The sequence below is a fragment of the Rhinoderma darwinii genome, chromosome 5, assembly GCF_050947455.1.
Source record: "Rhinoderma darwinii isolate aRhiDar2 chromosome 5, aRhiDar2.hap1, whole genome shotgun sequence".
Taxonomy (NCBI): domain Eukaryota; kingdom Metazoa; phylum Chordata; class Amphibia; order Anura; family Rhinodermatidae; genus Rhinoderma; species Rhinoderma darwinii.
The window spans coordinates 25245002-25266573 of record NC_134691.1 but is presented as its reverse complement, the minus strand read 5'-3'; the positions used below and the strand labels follow the sequence as shown (position 1 = coordinate 25266573).

Below are 21572 nucleotides of genomic sequence, written 5' to 3'. Positions count from 1 at the left end.
TGTTTCTGATGCTGTTATATGGGGCGCTCCAGAGTACACAACCAGACTGCTGTTATAGGGGGTTCTCCAGACTACATAACAAGACTGCTGTTATAGGGGGCGCTCCAGACTGCACAACCAGACTGCTGTTATAGGGGGCGCTCCAGATTACACAACCAGACTGCTGTTTTAGGGGGTGCTCCAGACTCTACAGTCAGACTGCTGTTATAGGGGGCACTCCACACTACACTGCTAGACTGCTGTTATAGGGGGCGCTCCAGACTACACAACCAGACTGCTATTATAGGGGGCGCTCCAGACTATACAGTCAGACTGCTGTTCTAGGGGGCGCTCCAGACTACACTGCTAGACTGCTGTTATAGGGGGCCCTCCACACTATACAACCAGACTTCTGTTATAGGGGGCGCTCCAGACTACACAACCAGACTGCTGTTATAGGAGGTGCTCCAGACTCTACAGTCAGACTGCTGTTATAGGAGGTGCTCCAGACTACATAACCAGACTGCTGTTATATTGTACCACTGTTTGTTTGTCTGTGCAAGATAAGGCTGCCTGGTGAGTCACGTATATGTGGGGAGGGCTGCAGGGAGCCGAGCTGCTGTCAGCTGTTTGAGTACGATCCTGTCTCAAACTTAGCTCAGCTCCGTGCACTCATGCACAAAGAGCTGCTCAGGCAGCCCGGCGTGCAGTATTGCCGTGCTTGTTCCCTAACTGTAGCAGATATTCTGCTGATTTGAACATTAAACTGCTATTAGCAGTACGGAGCAAAGTGTTTGGCATCTAACATTGGTGATATTTAAAAGACACCCGACGCGCGTTTCGCCGGTACTTCCGGCTTCTTCCAGGGGTGGCAGCCGCCGGAATCAAAGGCCAGATATGCTAAGAGTTCCTGATTGACAGGAATAGTAACCAATCAAAACAATTTGAGAATGGAAACAAAGTAATGGTGCAACGTGATACCTCTGGTTAGTTCCAGCAATGTATCCATGTTAAAATAACACTGCCTAGGCTCAAGATGCATCAGATTGCAGCTAGAAAAATCTTTCCTTTCTTTCTTTATAACAAAAAAACTTTTTTAAATTGCAGTCATATCAGGACATTCTGCTACATAATAAATGCACATATAGCATTGTCCTGCAGAGGCAGAGATATAAATGTAGATGTAACAAAAGAGGTTAACCTCGTAGATACACAGTACTGCATTGGCAATGATTGCTCAGTAAGTGTGTCAGAGATAGAAATTTTGAATATCAGGCATGATAAACTGGTAATGTGAGACCTTAGTTAGTTCCAGGTTCAAAGAAAACAACCAAAATTGAAACTTTCGTTCATGCCGAACGGTTTAACGGAGTTCATACGGAATATCCACTCACTTTCTCTCCTCAGAAGGGCCTCATCAAGGTTGCCCCCTCTGATGCCCATGTTGAGTTTACAGATGCCCCAACCTTTCAGAGTCTGCCACTCTAGATTATGTCTCTCTTTAAAATGTTTGGCGATTGGAGTAGGTGTGAATATTTTCTTCTGGAGTTTACAATCCTTCTCACCTTTGTCATAGTTTATAATTGACCTGACATGTTCTCCAATACGGATTTTGAGTGCTCTGGTCGTTTTACCCACGTATCTCAAACCGCAGGGGCACTCCAGACAATACACGACTCCTTCGGAGTTACAGTTCATATGTTCTTTGATCTTATACAACGCCCCAAATCCATCAGTGAATTGCTTGGTTGTAGTCAGGATTCTACATGCTTTACATAACTTACAAGGGAAAAACCCCATAATCTGGGCCCTCTTAGTACCGTCACCCCGCGTAAAGTGACTTGCAACCAAAATGTTCGAAATGCTGGTTCCTTTGCGATAACCTGAAAGGGCCCTCTCACCCAAGATTGTGTTTAGATTAGGATCAGATTTAAGTACATGCCAGTGTTTGTTTATAATCTGCATCATGCTATCCCAGTCTGCATGATAGTCAGTGATGAATCTAGGCTGCATGGGGGTTTCAGAGGTTTTGATAGCTGTCTTGGCTCGTGTCTTTTTAGAAATGAGCAATTCTTCACGGTTGGTTCTCAGTGCTATGTTATAGGCCTCTTTGATATTGCGATTGGAGTAGTGTCTCGCCTGCAGCCTAGCCCTCAATTCAACTGCTCGTTTCTTGAAATCAACAAATGTCGAGCAATTGCGTCTCAATCTCAAGAACTCCCCCTTCGGTATTGCCCTAATTGTGTTTCTTGAGTGTGCACTTTCGGCAGCTAATAAGCTGTTGGTGGCAGTCACCTTTCTATAAAGATCCGTGTGGAGATTTCTCTCTGGATCTGTGTAGATGAGAACATCTAAAAACGGGATCGACTGTGGGTTATAGTCAAGGGTCAATTTCAGATTAAAATCATTGTCATTCAATTTCTCAATGAGATTCTCCAATTCAAGGACAGAGCCCCCCCAAATGACGAATATATCGTCAATGAAACGCCTCCAGAGACAGACATTATCTGTCAAGATTTTTTGCTCATCACAAAAAACAATTACCTCCTCCCACCAGCCAAGATAAATGTTAGCAAATGTGGGGGCCACAGCTGCTCCCATCGCCGTGCCCCTGATTTGCAGGTAAAACCGCCCATCAAATATGAAATAGTTTCGTGTAAGGATAAATCTCAGTGCTTTAAGAATAAAGTCCTTCCTCACAGGGTTCAGACTCTGGTCTCTAGATAGATAATAGTCTACCGCTGAACAGCCCCTGGAGTGATTAATGCTGGTGTACAGACTTTCCACGTCACAGGTTACCAGAATTTCGTCCTGGTTAAGACTGATTCCATCCAACTCTTTCAATATTTGCATGGTGTCTCTGGTGTGGGAAGGTAAGTTCAACACAATATCACGGAGTTCATTGTCGAGCCACTTGTTACACTTCTCCGTGAGATTTCCCACACCAGAGACAATAGGCCTACCTGGGGGGTTCTTAAGGTTTTTGTGGACCTTTGGGAGCATATAAAAAGTGGAAACCCTGGGGCCCTTGACAGATAAAAAACTTTTCTCATTGGGGGTGATCGCTCCCAATAAGAGAGCTTCTGAAATCAGTGCATTGTATTCACTCAAGAATTGAGCTGTCGGATCCCCCCATAACGGTTTATAGCACTGTTTATCAAGAAGCTGCCTCCTTGCTTCACGTATATATTGTTCCTTGGGCCAGATAACAATGTTTCCCCCCTTATCCGATTGTTTAAAGACAACGTCCTGCCACAATCGGAGTTCTTGTAATGCCTGACGTTCCACTTCAGTAATATTGTTCTCTATCCTATGGTATGGGAATGACACAATATCTTGACCCACCAAGTCTAGAAAAACTTTAACCGCTGGGCAAGTGTCCAGAGGAGGCATAGTAGTTGATTTTGCTTTAAGATGTTTTCTACTCTGGGGTTCCAGTGTGTTTGTATCTCCAGACTACACAACCAGACTGCTGTTATAGGAGGTGCTCCAGACTACACAACCAGACTGCTGTTATAGGGGGCGCTCCAGACTACACAACTACACTGCTGTTATAGGGGGCGCTCCAGACTACACAACCAGACTGCTGTTATAGGGGGCGCTCCAGACTACACAACCAGACTGCTGTTATAGGGGGCGCTCCAGACTATACAACCAGACTGCTGTTATATGGGCCACTCCTGACTACACAGCCAGACTACTATTAGAGGGGGCGCTCCAGACTACACAACCAGATTGTTGTTATAGGGGGCGCTCCAGACTACACAACCAGACTGCTGTTATAGGGGGCGCTCCAGACTACACAACCAGACTGCTGTTATAGGGGGCGCACCGGATTACACAACCAGACTGCTGTTATAGGGGGCCACTCCAGACTATAAATTCAGACTACTGCTATAGGGGGCGCTCTAAACTACATACCCAGATCGCTATATATTTTTTTTTCATCTCTATCTGCAAAGAGCCCATACAAAAGAGGATAAAACAAAACACTACTGTAACGTTTCCCCTCTCTGCAGGGGTCTGAGCTATGTTTTTGGTTTTGGCTGTACATACCTGTTTAGGTTTTGGGGGGTGAGAAAGATTATAAGAAGCGTACGGTACATTGCTACAATTTCAGAATTCCTTCATGTTGTAGTGAAAGAACATCTGCTGCCTTCCCCACCTCCATATGTCTGCAGGGAAGGAGCCAGGATTTCTGAAGTCTTACAATTTTGGCAGCGTAACCAGGGAGGGAGTGAGAACGTTGGTGGTGGGTCTGGGAAATCCGAAGTCTGCTCCATCACGTGGGGTTGCCATAGTAACAGCCCCCCTGTGATCTACGCCCTACATCCCAGTATTGGTTTTTATGCCTTGGCCTGGACTCGGTGAAGAACGACATTTGTTGTCATAACATGAGACTACACTTGTGTTACAGGGATGAAAATTGGCAAAAAAACACCTAAAGATATAATAACAAAACAGTGGAAATAAGACACGAGCCAGCACAACAAGTCAAGTTTGTTTTCTTGGCATCGGGGCCTCGCCATAATTGCCTCAATCAATTATAAAATGAAATACGCTGGGCCAAACAGTCAGCCGTTCCCAACATGGTCTCCAAATAGAAGACGTGTTACAATAATGTTTTCACGGGGAGAACCATTTACAGATACAATGACTGTTCATCTTCTATTAAATGAATACAAAGTAAGAAGTAGTTACAGGAACGATACGCCTCTAAGCGTCCAATCCAAGAAGTCCGGCCCCGTCCAGTAACATTAGCGTTTAATAAAAGAGAACTACAGATACAGATGTAGCAGAGCTGAATTTGTCATTTAAGACTAAGGCCCTGTTCACAGGGAGTTTTTTGCCGCGGTTTTTGCAGCGGGAACCGCGTCTTAATCCGCAGCAAAAAACGTCCGAAATCGCCTCCCATTGATTTCAATGGGAGGCTGAGGTGTTTTTTTCCCGCGAGCGGAATAAGGGTATGTTCACACGCACTAATTATGGACGTAATTCGGGCGTTTTTGCCCCGAATTACGTCCGAAAAATGCGCCTCGATAGCGTTGACAAACATCTGCCCATTGAAAGCAATGGGCTGACATTTGTCTGTTCACACGAGGCGTATATTTACGCGCCGCTGTCAAATGACGGCGCGTAAATAGACGCCCGCGTCAAAGAAGTGACCTGTCACTTCTTTGGGCGTAATTGGAGTCGTTATTCATTGACTCCAATGAAAAGCAGCGCCAATTACGGCCGTAATGGACGCGGCGTTCAAGCGCCTGCACATGCCGTTACGGCTGAAATTACGGGGATGTTTCCTCCTGAAAACATCCCCGTAATTTCAGCCGTTACGGACGCTGTCGTGTGAACATACCCTAAAAAGCTTGCTGGAAAAAGAAGCGACATGCCATTGCTTCGGGCGTTTCCGTCTCTGACCTCCCATTGACATCAATAGGAGGCAGAGAAAGCGTTTTTCGCAGTGTTTTTGGCCTGTGGTGCTCAATCGCTGCGGCCGAAATACGCAGCGAAAAACGGCAAACGGCGTGCAGGTAGGTCAAAATCTGCCTCCAAATTCCAGATGGAATTTTGAGGCAGATTTTTCTGGCTGCAAGAAAACTCAGTGTGAACAGGGCCTTAAAATGATATAGGCGTTTTACCTTCAGTCCAGATATCATGTGAAATTATAAACTCAGCACTGCTACATCGTTCCCCATAAAGCCTTATAGGCAGCTTTCCCAAAATGCATTGCAGTTATACCTCCTTCTAGCACAGCCAATCATGAGAGTTATAGGTGGATAATATTACTAATGCTGTCTTGGCATTAAAGAGTTGGAAAAAGGGGTTGGATACAGTCCTAGAAATCTCAGTTGCTCATCTATAGTTATTCCTAACTCAGACATTTATGGTATATCCTGTGGATGCGAGTCCCAGCTTCGGGACCCTTAAAGAGAACCTTTCACCTCCCCATACCTGTGCAGATAAGTGCAGCATGTAATGGGCAGGGCTGCACAAACCCTGGGGCGCTTTGCATTGTTTTCCCACCCTCCTCCATTATTTAGAGATTGGTGCCATCATATTTGGCTCCCGATGTTTAAATAAGCCCCTGAACTGTCAATGGGACGTGTAATGGCAAGTGGGCGTGTTACTATTGCTGTGACACTGTCCAATCATCTACGGACAGTGCCACAGCAAGAGCTGGAGAGAGGAGAGCGCGCGCGCGATCTCACTCTTCAGCTCTCGGCAGACAAAGATAAGACTGATCTCTCGCGAGATATCACACAGTCTTGTACTTGTCTGCCGAACTGGCAAGGGGGAAAGTAATGGCAGGGGGAGCGTGTCACTGCTACGAACAGTGCAAGAGCTGGAGAGAGGAGAGCGTATGTGCGCGCATGCTCTCACTCACTCTTCAGCTCTCGGCAGACAAGTACAAGACTGATCTCTCACGACAGATCACAGTCTTGTCCTTGTCTGCCGAGAGCTGAAGAGAGTGCGCGCGCGCGCACATACGCTCTCCTCTCTCCAGCTCTTGCTGTTGCACTGTCCGTAGCTGATTGGACAGTGTCACAGCCATAGTAACACTCCCCCTTGCCATTACACGCCCCATTGACAGTTCAGGGGGTTATTTAAATATTGGGTGCCACATATAACGGCACCGATATCTAAATAACGGAGGAGGGTAGGGAAAAAATTGAAAGTGGGTTTGTGCAGCCCTGCCCATTACCTGCTGCGCTCAGCTGCACATGTATGGGCAGGTGAAAGGTTCTCTTTAACTATCTCCATACGAGGGTCACCTAACCCTGGTCTAGTTGGTAATACGGCTGCATCCAAGCGGAGAATGTTGGAGTGGTGGTCGCGGCTCTCTCCATTAATTTCTACGTGAGTTACAGAAAGGAGGCTTGACTGTCTCCGTAACTCCTATCGAAGTAAATTGAGAGAACGGCTCACGTGCGCAGCCACATCTCCATTCCTTAGCTGACTAAATGCGACAACCAGCGGCAGCCTCACAAAGCAGGACAGTGGTCACGTGTCCCTCTTTCTGGAGATACATGCAGGTCCCACAGCTAGATTCTGCATCTATCAGATATCTATGGCATATCCCATGGTAATGCCTTTAAATGATAAAATTGTGCTTGCCTTCAGTCACCACTAGAGGGAGCTCACTGCCTATATATATATTTATACAGCTCCCATTGAAGTCAGTGGCGGCTGCAGGCAGTGTTCAGGCAGAGCGTGCCCATTTTGCCTGGAGTCCAAGAGATCTCCCCGTCTACCTGGGAGAATAAGCACGGACTATCATCATGCAGCTACCGGAGCAATACATAAGGATGCGTTGTCATAACATAGCAATATACAATGCCGACCCGGCACAGTTCTAACATTGCAATGTATCAATCTGATACCACAGCCAGAACAACCTACATCAAAAAGCAGCACTGTGCCAGCTCTGAGCCAAAATGTCATACAAGCCAAACTTGTTGCTTTTAATATTTTGAAAATCTTTAGATCATATTATGTCACTTTATGGGAACATCACTGTGGCGAAAGAGGAATCGAATAAGTTTGATTTCAACTCAACTGATGGTTTGTTTACCTGGGGATAAGTGGCTCCTGCTGTGTCTGACAGCCACTTATCCTGTTTTCAGCACAGAAATAACATGGGCCAACCTGAACAGGTGAGTTTATGGTGAAGTCGATGAAGCTACCTGTTTTGAGACTGTTTAGAAATGGGATTGTGAATGAGGTTGATCTTTATCCAGAAAATACTATAGACTTGGGTGTGACTGCAGATCTTATATGTTGAGAAGTTCCAGCTCCCACAGTATGCTCTGAAAGCTGTTGATTATGTCCTGGCTGCAAATGCAACGATCACTTGATACTTTCAGTAGATTCAAAAACTTTTTCTATTTTGTGGTAAAGAAAGATACATCTAAATACACAAAAGACAAGATTATAGACTGAAAGAAAGGTAGTGCCACCTGGTGCTCACCAGTGTTACTGCAAACAATATTTCTTTCAAGAAACGTTTTAACATTACTTTTAAAAGTGTTATCCACTATGGGACCCCTAGCGATCAACTGTAATCTATGAGGAAACCTGGCAGCAAGTGTTCAATTCCCCTGCAGCACCCTCAAAAGGGGAAATTAATAATTACATGATGCGCATTGAAATCAATGGACTGTCCATGTAATGCACAGACATACTGGGTCCTCTATAGCGAGAGACGCTCATTGCAGTCACCTCCCACTCTGGCTATTTGATAGAAGTCCCGAATGAGGGAATCCCCTTTTTTAACTACCCCACAGCTCCTCTCTGCCTGTGCTGCGTGGTTTAAGACCCCGCGCGGCATGTGAAGTCATATTCCAAGGGGTTGCTCCAAAAATAATGCTAAAAAAGATAGTTAGACATAATATAATGCATGACAATCTCTTTCTAACAAAGCTAGAACCAGCCCTGTATCTTATGTGAATCCAGAGTTCCCCCCATTAATTGCTCTGCTAGGTTTTCTTCAGGCTGGCAGCTCAGGGGCATGCCGCCCCCCCCCCCCCCCCCCCCCCCCCCGACAGCTTGTATAGGCAGATCGTTCTGTTTTACTGCCTCTGCCTCCTCTCTAGGAGAAGTTTTACAAATGCCCCCCATTACATGTCTTTTTAGAGGGAGAGACCAGCCCTGAAGAAGAGGGAGAGCCTGTATTTTATACACAGTGGGAGGATGATTAGGAGAGGGGAGAGCTCAGCCCTATATAACTGAAAAAGGAGAACCTGCAGCTTATACACAGTTAGGGTATGATGAAGAGAAGGGAGAGCCCAGCCCTTTATAACTGAAGAAGGGGGAGAGCCCGCAGCTTACACACAGTGAGATGATAAGCAGGGGAGAGGAGAGCCAAGACCTACATTACTGAAGAAGAGGGAGAGCCTGCCGTTTACACACAGTAAGAAGATGAGCAGGAGAGAGGAGAGCTCAGCCTTATACAACTGAAGAAGAGGGAGAACCTGCAGCTTATACACAGTGAGAGTATGATCAGGAGAAGGGAGAGCCCAGCCCTTTATAACTGAATATGGGGGAGAGCCTGCTGCTTACACACAGTGAAAGGATGAGCAGGAGAGAGGATAGCCCAGCCCTACATTACTAAAGAGGGAGAGCCTGCAGCTTACACACAGTGAGGGGATGAGCAGGACAGGAGTGAGCTAAGCCCTATATAACTGAAGAAGAGGGAGAACCTGCAGCTTATACACAGTGAGAGTATGACTAGGAGAACAGAGAGCCCAGTCCTTTATAACTGAAGAAGGGGGAGAGCATGCAGCTTACAGACAGTAAGAGGATGAGCAGGAGAGAGGAGAGCCCAGCCCTATACAATTGAAGAAGAGGGAGAGCCTGCAGCTTATACACAGTGAGAGGATAAGCATGAGAGGGAGAGATCAGCCCTATGTAACTGAATAAGAGTGAGAGCCTGCAGCTTACACACAGTGAGAGGATGAGCAGGAGAGGGGAGAGCTCAGCCCTACATAACTGAAGAAGATGGAGAGCCTGCAGCTTACACACAGTGAGAGGATGAGCAGGAAAGGAGCTTAGCCCTATATAACTGAAGAAGAGGGAGAGCCTGCAGCTTACACACAGCGAGAGGATAAGCAGGAGAGGGAGAGCTCAGCCCCATGTAACGGAATACGAGTCACAGCCTGCAGCTTACACAGAGTGAGAGGATAAGCAGGAGAGGGGAGAGCTCAGCCCTATGTAACTGAAGAAGAGGGAGAGTCTGCAGCTTACACACAGTGAGATGATGAGCGGTACAGGAGAGAGCTCAGCCCTACATAACTGAAGTAGAGGGAGGGCCTGCAGCATACACACAGAGAGGATGAGCAGGAGAGGGGAGAGCTCAGCCCTATGTAACTGAAGAGGAGGGAGAGCCTGCATCTTACATACATTGAGAGGATGAGCAAGAGAGGGGAGAGCTCAGCCCTACATAACTGAAGAAGAGTGAGAGCCTGCAGCTTACACACAGTGAGAGGATGAGTAGGAGAGAGGAGAGCTCCACGCTGTATGTAAGCAGTGCTGTATGCCGGCTCTCGCTATATATGCTGACTCTCCTTTGTGTTTCTTACTGTGTGAGTCTCCATCCACACTACAAGTTCTGTTTCTGGATAAAAGCTTCTTCTCTACTTATTTACTGACAAGCAGAGGAGGCATTTTCTATTGGCTGGTGGCTGTTGGAGAAGTGTAACTGCGCATGTGCGTCCTCCATCATTCAGCTCAGTTGAAGTACGTGCATATTCCTATACAGATTGAACACCAGGGGCGCACCATTATAATATAGTAAAGATAGTAACTCGCAACTGGAGCATTTTTGTAACATAAAGTTAACTTCAAAACTAATTGATTTTTATTGCTGAATTATATTGCAATAACATTTGATGATATGACAACCCCTAAGGGAAATCGCTCCAGTGTTGCAGTGCTCCAGTGCTTGGTTATCAGCCCTGGTGGTGCTATTCCTGGCGTCGGTTCCTGTGATTTTCCTGTGTTTGCCCAGCTTTCGTTTCAACTTCTCTTCACCTGATTTATTTGTGTTCTGAACTCTGGCTTGAACTTAAGTGTGTGTGTGTGTGTGTGTGTGTGTGTGTGTGTGTGTGTGTGTGTGTGTGTGTGTGTGTGTGTGTGTATAAACATAAGGATCCGCACTACAAATAAGAACCTGATTTAAATGATTTTCTGATGATGCCTTTTGTAAAACAAGTCTTGTCACATGTAAAAGTGGTCTATATTCTAGCCACTAGAGGGCAGCATTTCTTAGGTTATAAGATCAGTAACAAATGAACTTTTGCCCAAATAGCAGAAAAATTCCGTACCCATGGGGATGCCACCAGCAAGTACCCGTCAGTCAGCAGGAATAATTGCGTTTCCAGGCCTCATGCACAAATACTTATGGTACGATTCAAAAGTGAAATCCAGCACTCATAACAAAATGTAAATCTTTTATTCCATTGAGTTGAAAAAGTTTAGTCGGTAATCCATGTAACGCTTAGGTGTTTCCAGCCGGTCGGGTTCCTAGGCTACATTCAGACAAGCGCGTCCAATTTGCGCGCGTAAAAAACGCAGCATTTTTCCTATATTTCTTGTCCGTGTGCGTTGCGTATTGGCATCAGTGCGCTTTGCGTGTGGCATGCGTTTTTCACGTCCGTGCAGGCACTTTTAGTGTACATTTACACAAGTCATGAGATGGCGTATGGAAAAGAAACGTGTCTAACATGCCTAGCAAGTTGCTCTGAGACGATTATGTGCGCAATTTTGATAAATTTGTTCCAATTTTCGCCATATATGTATCTTACGACACTATTCATATGTAAAGATAAATCTCGCTCGCTAAATTGACACTTTAGTACCAGTAACGCGCCGTGTGTGAACCCGTCCTAAGAGCCGCCATTATATGCTCAACCAGCAGGTGGCGCAAATAGCTGTAACAAACCGCAGCGCTGCATTACTGGAGCAACATGATGTCAAAACCTGAAATATACACCAGCAGATGTCTCGCAAACAATGACGCTCATTGAAACATCGAATCGTTATTCATGGAGATTTTCCAATATGCCAGAAAATCTGCCAATGGTCAAAAGATTTTATATCTTCCACCAAAATGTTAAAAAATTTGCCCCATTATTGAATTAGGCCCCAAAATATTCTCTTTTCTATCAAACCGTGACATTTTATTCAGCTGTTTCTTAGTTATCTTTGTCTGGGAAAGCTGGGTAATAACCAATATAGCCATAGGGATGTCATCCAGCTTTCCCAGAGTCCTGAATGGCAAAATCTATTTAGTGCAGCATTGCAAGGGGTGTATCACTTTATTATTTGACATTCAGGAGTCTAAGAAAGCAGGGTGGTCCAACATGGTTGATACAAGAGATGTATCACTGCGAAAACTCGGTGACAGGATATTTAAGCTTTGATGGTAAATATTTTAGTCGTCATCCAGTTTTAAAGGGAAATATCTTTTAAATTATTTTAACAATTTTGACCGTAATAATAATTTTAGTATTTTTATTTTGTCTTAATTTAAAGATTCTAGATACAAATAAAGTCTTCATGGATTTGAATGTTAGGCCAAATACCGTTAGTCCAGTTCCAGACTACACTACAGCTGGTGAATACGTTACATCTGTTCGGACTACACTTCCCAGAAATCTCTGCCATTCAGTAAGGTTCTTAGACAGCCCAGGGAATCTTGGGAGATGTAGTTAAATCTGTATCAACAATGAAGCCTTCATTGCTCCGCCCACTGCACTGCTACAATGTTACCAAGCATTCCGTGCCTTCTCCTTTATTTCCTATGTCCGCCCCAGCAGTCAGGCTGCAATTGGTTAATGTATTATTAGAGGTAGGTGGTCACTTGAGGGGGTGGTGGGAGGCTGGACATGATACTGGGAGAGAAGTGTATGGGGTTGGTCATGGCTGTAGAGGTCACATACCAGGTAGGCACAAGACTTGCATTTCAGTAACTTCCTACTGCCCATATGTATAGAGCCACAAATCCCAGCATGCTCTGCTTGTAGCTGGAAGGGCACGCTGGAACTTGTTGTTCTCCAATAAGCTGTTGTGTTGTAGCAACCGACATGTGTTCCCAAAATCTAGGAAGCTGCTGGGTTATTGGCCCCATAAAAGCGGCCATTTATATAGAAAAGGAGTAAAGCACTAAGGTCTGGATTATGACAAAGGGCAAAATGCCCTGGAGGGACCTTTATCCTGCCCCTGCTATAAACGTCCTGCCTGAAATCACAGCTACTGTATGGTACAATAATGTGGGCACTGTATGGTAGATTGTTATTTGGGCGTTACATGGCACAGTTATGTAGGTGTTCTTTGGTACTATGTGTGGCACCATTATGAAAGAACTATATGGCAACGTTGTATGGCCACTATTTGGTACAATTATAGAGCGCTACATGGCACAGTTATATGGGCACTAAATGATGCTGTTATGTGGGCGTTGTATGGTACTGTTATGTGGGGACTGTACGGTACAATAAGGCTGGGTTCACACGAGCACATTAACGTCCGTAATGGACGGACGTATTTTGGCCGGAAGCACCGGACCGAACTCAGTGCAGGGAGCCGTGCTCCTAGCATCGTAGTTATGTACGATGCTAGGAGTCCCTGCCTCTGCGTGGAACTACTGTCCTGTACTGAAAACATGATTACAGTACGGGACAGTAGTTCCACGGAGAGGCAGGGACTCCTAGCATCGTACATAACTATGATGCTAGGAGCCCGGCTCCCTGCACTGTGTTCAGTCCGGGACTTCCGTCCGAAATACGTCCGTCCATTACGGACGTTAATGTGCTCGTGTGAACCCAGCCTTATAGAGCGCTACATGGCACCATTATATGGGCACTAAATGGTGCCATTATGTGAGCGCTGTATGGTATTGTTATGTGGGTGTTGTATGGTATTGTTATGTGGGTGTTGTATGGCATTGTTATGTGGGTGCTGTATGGTATTGTTATGTGGGTGCTGTATGGTATTGTTATGTGGGTGTTGTATGGTATTGTTATGTGGGTGCTGTATGGTATTGTTATGGGGGTGCTGTATGGTATTGTTATGGTGGTGCTCTATGGTGCAATTATGAGAGAGCTACATGGCACCATTATATGAGCAATAAATGATGCCGTTATGTGGGCATTGTATGGTACTGTTATGTGGGTACTGTATGGTATTGTTATGTGGGTGCTCTATGGTGCAATTATGGGAGAGCTACATGGCACCATTAAATGATGCCGTTATGTGGGCGCTGTATGGTATTGTTATGTGGGTGTTGTATGGTATTATGTGGGTGCTGTATGGTATTGTTATGTAGGTGCTCTATGGTGCAATTATGAGAGAGCTACATGGCACCATTATATGGGCACTAAATGATGCCTGTTATGTGGGCGCTGTATGGTACTGTTATGTGGGTACTGTATGGTATTATTATGTGGGGGCTGTATGGTACTGTTATGTGGGTAATGTATGGTGCAATTATGAGAGCACTACATTGCACTGTAATGTGGGCACTATATGGTGCAGTTAAGTGGGCGCTGCATGGTACTGTTATGTGGGTGCTGTATTGTACAATTATGAGAGCACTACATGGCACTGTAATGTGGGCACTATATGGTGCAGTTAGGTCGGCGTTGCGTGGTATTGTTATGTGGGGGCTGTATGGTACTGTTATGTGGGTGCTGTATGGTACTGTTACGTGGGTGCTGTATGGTGCAGTTATGAGAGCACTACATGGCAATGTTAGATGGGCAGTAAATGGTGCCATTATGGTAGAAGTATGAGAGCTACATGGCACAATTACATGGGCACTTTATGTTGCTGTTATGTGGCGCTCTATAATACCATAATGTTGGAGCTGCATCGGGCTATTATGTGGCCATTATTTTGTCAGTCTGGCAGTATCGCTCTCCATTTCTCTTTTTCTAATGTACATACGGCTGTATATTTATTCCTCTAATATTTGATATTATAATCGATAGATATGACCTCGGCCCACATAGACTCCTGTTATTATTGATCTTCTCATTTTACTGGCAGGAATGTCAAAGAAAGAGGAAGGTTTTAAACATTCGCACCCTCATCGGACATCAGTTGAGCAACTACTGAAATGTTACGGGTCAGACAAATCCAGAAGAATCCAGAAGACAGAATCTAAACATGTGATAAGTCGCACATACAGGTGAGTGAGGGGCGCAGTATTTACACCGCTGACTGACCGGACCCTGTGAAATACTCCTGCCGGCAGCTGCTGCCCTGGATCATGTGCGACCCACGTCACTATGGGGGGGGATTTATCAAAACTAGTGCAATCGGAGTCCAAAAGAACCAATCAGATTTCAGCTCTCATTTTTAATAAGCTCTTTGGAAGATGAAAGCCTCAACCTGATTGGTAGCTATGGGCAACTGCTTCACTTACACCAGTTTTGATCAATCTCCTCCTATTTCTGCAATTAGTCTGTCAGAAATGACTCCGCTGTTCAGCTCGATGTGGGATTGGCGCTGTGGTACCATCCAAGGAGGTGAAAAGCAGTCATGCAGGGCCAGGAAAAGGGGTAGGCAGAGTAGGCAGCCCCCTGGGGCATCATTGGGGGTGTGCAATTTCTTGACAGGCGCCCCACTGCAACCAGTCAGAGCTTTCCTTCAATGTGTAAAGATGTAAGAGATGAAGCCGGAAGAGGAGCTGGCGGATTCACGGGAGGGTGGCCATCCCGGTTCTACATTGGGAACTGTACATGTGTTAAAGGGATGGGGGTGAAAGGTAAATGGGTGTATCTAATAAGAACACTAGGGATTGGTTGAGAAGGGGGAGGGGCAATTAAAGGTGTATTCTTATGATTGAACGTTATGGAATATAGCTAGGATAACATTCTGATCTGGGACCGCGGCCAATCATGAGAACCAAGGGGTCGGAGTCCCTTCATTTTACCTGCACATCGTTCTCCTTGGCACCCGCACCACTACTCCAATAAAGGGATTTGGGCTATGTTGTAGCTCCCTGAAAAGCGGATGACCAGATGCGCCACTGTGAAGCGGCCACAGCGCTAAACTAGCGCACCAACCCCTCCATGCTGAGGATCATGGGGTACAACTCCCTATTCTAGCGCTATGCCATCATTTTCTATGCTGAAAAAAAATCCTTTAAATGAATGGTTGTCCATCTGACTGCTACCAAGGATGGGGGCATTCTAAATCCCCTGTCCTGGATACCAAGAAAGTTTGAACTACCGATTCAGTCAATTCATGACCACATTTGACTGAACTTTGATGTTCTTACCACAACAGGGAGTAAAAGTACGTCCAGAAGGTGGAGCGGGCACAGGAACTTTGCCCACATTATTAGCAGCCGGGGAATCAGGGAGTAGGACTATGTAGCTGGGCCATTGATAAGTGATTAACAGATTACCTGCCAGAGGTAGTTGAGAGAGGTAGGAGGGTCATCTGTGTGACCATGAGACAGAGTAACCAGCTCCATGAGCGCCAATATGGCTGATGATGGTAGCTGTCAAACAACTACTTCCTGTCTCAGAAAACGAGGGCAGAAGAAGTCTGAAACAGAAAGCCCTGTGCTTTTCAATGAGATGCGACATTGCCCAACTGCTGTCGTCATGTATTTCTTGTCTAATTGCAGTAATGAGCTTATGTACGGATAAAAGAGTTCAGATGAGTGTGATGCCATTATATAATGTCTTACTCTATCTTGTAGTGACTCCAGTACTCTGAGACATTTGTCTATATCCCGGCATTTAGAACAACGCCTCCGACCCCAGACTTGTGCTGCGTGCAGGGCCTGCATGTCCTCGAGTCTTACTAACTCCATACCGGAAGTTCTTAAGATGCAACCATTAGATCAGACGCACCACCTTCCCTACTACTCTACAAAAAACAACAAAACGAGGCCAAAAGCAAGACACAAAACGAGGAGGCGAGATGAGGTTACCGCTCTGCTGCCGGTAAATTGGAGCTAATCAGCAGCTGAAAAGAAAAGTCTCATGTATTTAATTGTAGTTTTTATTAATTACATGCAAGTCTGTAGAAGAGAAATAATATGATTATTGATTTCTTTCTTTGTTCTTAATGTTGCAGCTATTTTTCTTTTAGAGACCTGGGAGTGACAGGGAGCTGTATACAGAGCCCTATCTGTGTGTATAGTGTTACTACCCTGCCGTATCTAGGCCTCCAGCAGTACAATAGAGCTATCATAAAATTCCCTGCCCTCTAATGATATTGAGATGACACTGCTCATTCTGTCCCAGTCTATACAGCAAAGTTAAGAACTAAGCTTTTTCACTGAAATTATTTTTCAGCTTCCACATTCCAAAAGTCTGATTTTGTGTAATGGTAAGAAGTCTACCAGCGTGCAAAGTCTGGCATCATCTTGTAGCTCCAGGTTGTCAGGTAATCTGTTTTTGTGAATGATTTTAGAAACGACTTGTTCACCCTATTGTTATTGCACTCGAAAAAATATTGTGTTTTCTGGTTTCCAAATACTGTCTGCTAAGCTTCATCCGACCTAGGGAGTAATTCCAATAATAGTAGTATATTAAAGTAACACCGGTCAAAACCTATACACTGTGTTATGCCTAGTACAGGGCCTCAGGAGGCAGTTCATGACACAAGCATTTAAAGAGCACCAAAGAGAGAATCCCTGTGTCATGCACCGCCCCCCTAACCCTGTACTAGTCATAAAACTATATATTAGTTTTGCCTGGAGTGTCCCTTTTAAAGAAACGCCAAAGTTAAAAAAAACTAGCAACACTTCCCATGATAGCCTCTTCGTCCTTAATATTACTATGTTTCAAATTGCACTCTAAAATGTAAATATATATATCCAACACTCTTCTCGTGCTATATATATATATATATATATATATATATATATATATATATACATATATATAATCACCTTCCTACTTCGGTGTGAACAATAGTCTTGGGAAAAGGGTTGTGGCTTAAGGGGGTTTTACACAGGACGATTATCGGGCTAAGGAGCATTCATATAACGCTCATTGAAGATAATTGCCCTGTGTAAACCGGGGAACGATCAGCGGATGAACGAGCAAACGCTCAATCATCTGCTGGTCGTATCATTTTAAAAAAGTGAAATATTATCTTTGTCGGCAGCACATCCTCCTGTGCAAACAGTGAGACGCGCTGCCGACATCATAATAATGTATGGGGACGAGTGATCGGATAATGACCGCTCCTCCCCATCCATAGCTCCGTGTGACAGGAGCAAACGAGCGCCGATCAACGATGTCTCGTTGATCGGCGCTCGCTGCATCGGCCTCTTATCGGCAGGTGTAAAAGGGCCTTAAGGCCTCATTCACACGGCAGGGTTTCCCGTCCGGGTGCCGGCCGTTCATAAATCGGCCGGCACCCGGCTGCATTAGGAATGATAGACCCCTAATGGGGCTATTCACACGACCGATTTTTTGACGGCCGGAAAATCCGGCCGTCAAAAAATAGGACATGCTCTATCTTTGCCCGGACACCCGGCCGCCCGGCTCCCATAGAAGTCTATGGGGCCGGGTATTACACGGCCATCACCGGAATGTGTTCCGAGTGATGGCCGGGTTTCCCGGCGCTTGCGCTCTATCTCCTCCTCCTCACAGCGCAGAGTGCATGTGAGGAGGAGGAGTTGATGCCATTCTGACGAATGGCATCGCTGCACACTGTGTTGCAGGGCCGGGGTGTACAGCAGGTGGAGGGAGCGCTGCGCTGGCTCCCTTCCCCTGCTTGTTAAAAGCACCCTGGCTCGGCGACACCTTAGATGGCGCCGCTAGTAGCAGCAGCTGCTGCGGCTGCTACTACTGCAGCGACGCCACTATAGCAGAGCGGGGAGGTATCTCCCCGCTCTGCTATGTGCTAGCCGCACTTTAGCTCCTTGAAGGAGCGGAATCCCCGTGTGTTCGGGGATTCCGCTCCTGGACAGAGCGCTTGATGTCTCTGTCCATATCTGGGCAGTGACATCAGGGGAAACTCCTGAAGCGGAATCCCCGAACACATGGGGATTCCCCTTCAGGAGCTGCCGCTGATGTCACTGTCCGGATCTGCCCGGCCCGGCACGGATGCATAACTTTATGCAAACCGGCCGGGCAGAATGGCCGATTTTACCGGCCGGCACTCGGGCTCGGACCCGACCCGGTCGTGTGAATCCCGCCTAAGGCTGCTTTGTCTGGGTAGAAACCTCCCCTACTGCTCAGATTAAAATTGACGCCAGGCAAATCTAAACTCTGCCGCTTTAATGAAGCCACACCCCTTTTCAACACTTCAGCCAAAACATGGAAAAAAACAAAAGTGCAAAAGACCTTTGACAGATTTCTACAAGACTGCTTGTTTCAGGACCTCGGAGAAGCCGCAGACTGACCAATAGGCAAATGTTTGCTTTGTGTTTTTATTATTTTTTTATGTCGTAAGATTATTTTGGTTGGATTTCCCCTTTAAATATTGCCTGCAGATGTAGTGGATCTTAGTATTACATTTTGTTCATCTGGACGGTTGCATATATATATATATATATTTTTTTTTTTTTTTGTGCTCCTAGATAAGAAGTTGCCCCCCTTGCCTTGTCTCCCCGCACTACCTCAGCCTGGTCTCCTATGTACACCTGCTGGTAACACTAGTGGTGGATATAACACTACGGGTCATCCTGATCCAGAACTGAGACAATGGATTGTGGAGTTTGGAGGTGACGAGGATGCAGCTTTTATGGCAAGAGGATTTCAGAAGTTACAGCTAGCATATGAGACGGGCAAAGCGGAAATGTGCCAATCAACTCAATGTAAACCCGTCACCAACAAATGATCATATAAAATGTATTATTATACCATCAAGCCGACCCCTGCCGACAATATAAATGGTACTTCTCCATGGCGGCTGAACTTCAATTTGGGTCTTTAAGCTTCTTAAAGGAAATTTATTGTCCGAAAAATGAATTATTGTTTAAATTAACAATTTACATTAAACATATTTTTGGTAAAAAAAAATAAAAAAATTGTTGATGCCATTTATTATTTAACAGCTCTTATTATAAAGGTGGAGGAGAAGAAGACAGGATCCACCATTGACAAATAGTGATGGTAAGAGCTCCCCTCTTCCCCCTCCCTGCACAATGACCTCTGCGCATGTCAGAGAGCATGCCCACTACACTCTTATGTAGAAGTCATTGGCCCACATTTACTAAGACTGCTAGGTAAGTGTGGGTCAATGAGTTGTTTGTTGACTGAGGTTTCTTACGTCCACGTGCATGCTGTAAAGTAAGACTCTAGAACTGATTAAACGTTCCCTTTAATGGCGTCTTCCTAATTTCTGTGATTTTATCCATATCGTTGCTCATCATCGAATTACACCTATAAAAAATAAAAAACCTGTACTGAGGCTCATTTTTCTCATTGTCATACTTGCTAACATTTTAATACCAAAAAATGGAACATTGGTAAGCCCCCCCATTCTGCCTGGCAGTGCCCTAAAAGAAAGCCCCCTTTAGCCCTACATATGTTTAATCTCCACCCCTTTTGTAGGTGAATTTGCAGGGCAGTCACGCAAAAACGGGAACTGTTGCCAAGTATGCCCGTGTATATGTGCCAGTTACCTGATTATCCTTTTTTCCCTGATGATTTAGTTGCTGGTAGTTTCAGGTCTTCAGGAGGAATTTATGAACCTTCTGGCGTATAAAAGTTGCAATTTTCGTTGAAAATTGGGACTTATGGCCATTTTACGCTGCCATCTGCGCTTTTGGAAATGGGCCCGCGGCCCTCTACAAATGTTTTATAACTTCCGCCAGAAAACTGGTATAAATTTTAGTGGAAACCTACACCGGCTTCTAGCTTGGCAGCGTCAGGACGTTGTTTATGACACACAGATAGATAGTGCCCGAGATCGTAATGTGCCTCCACACAGTAAAAGTGCCCCCTTTTGTGCCCCACAGAAATAGTGTCCCCACACTGTAATAATGTGCCCCTCATTATCTCACACAGAGTTTATGGCCCCCTTTGTACCTTCACGCACAGCAATAATGTTCCCTTTTGGCGCCCCCCACACAGAAATAGTGACCCTGAAAATATTAATACTGACACTTTCCTAACCCCATTCCCAAGTGAGGCCGCTGCAATGCAGAGATCTTGTTGTGCCGCCTGCGCTCGGCTGTTGACGTCCTGTGCGGTCAGCAGGCCAATGCAGGTGGTGTTGTGCAGTAACGTCATCACACCACCTGCGCTACCCAGCACAATGATGTTACTGTCTCGTGACCTTAATTGGCTAATGCCTGAGGCTTACTAGACGAGAACCAAAGGCTGAAATTTTTCACTGTATCCGTGTCCCGAGGACACAGTAAAAGTTTAACGTGGAGCGGTCTACCGGTGAGGTCTATTGCACATGCACTGTTTGCCTTATGGTTAAAGTGACCCTGAGAAGAGGGAGATGCAGCTGCAGATTCTCATGCAGTGTTTCAGTGAAACAGCAGGGGGAGACCTGGCTCATAGCAGAGGGAGAGAATGTACATTTATGGAAAATGACCCAAAATCTGCAGGTTTGGCTGCTCTATGTAGAATACACATCTACAGCTTCCTAAACAGGGATTGTGAATATTTTACATTAAAGAGGATTTGTCACCAGATTATACATAATCTCCTACATAATGTGATCGGCGCTGTAATGTAGATAACAGTGGTTTTTATTTTAAAAAACGATCATTTTTGAGCAAGTTATGAACAATTTTAGATTTATGCTAATTCGTTTCTAAATAGACAACTGGGCGTGTTTTAACTTTTACCAAGTGGGCCGTTGTACAGAGAAGTGTATGACACTGACCAATCAACATCATACACTTTTCATTGTTCCAGCCCAGCTTCTTTCACTGCACAGCGTGATCTCGCGAGATCACGCTGTGCTGTCACATACTCCCACAGTAATTTGACCAGTGTGTCTTGACAGTGAACAGACCTCACTTCCAGCCACGATGCGATGTCTATTCACACTCCTGACACTTCGGCAACGTTTCTGTGGGATTTACAGCAATGGCCTCTCAACTTTTCCTTTCTGATAAGACTGCACGTCCTATCCGTGTCTCACCGGGCACCCCTATC

General features: G+C 45.4%; 1 protein-coding gene across 1 annotated transcript; it reads left to right on the top strand.

The window, feature by feature from the left end:
• The first annotated feature begins 12345 nt into the window (after positions 1 to 12345).
• On the top strand, positions 12346 to 19824 carry LOC142651293 (uncharacterized). Its single transcript, XM_075825777.1, has 5 exons — positions 12346 to 12422; positions 14527 to 14668; positions 16193 to 16439; positions 16794 to 16884; positions 19034 to 19824. Exons 2-5 carry the CDS (start codon positions 14529 to 14531, stop codon positions 19291 to 19293), a joined length of 738 nt encoding a protein of 245 aa, XP_075681892.1. The 5' UTR covers positions 12346 to 12422; positions 14527 to 14528; the 3' UTR covers positions 19294 to 19824.
• Positions 19825 to 21572: the final 1748 nt, after the last annotated feature.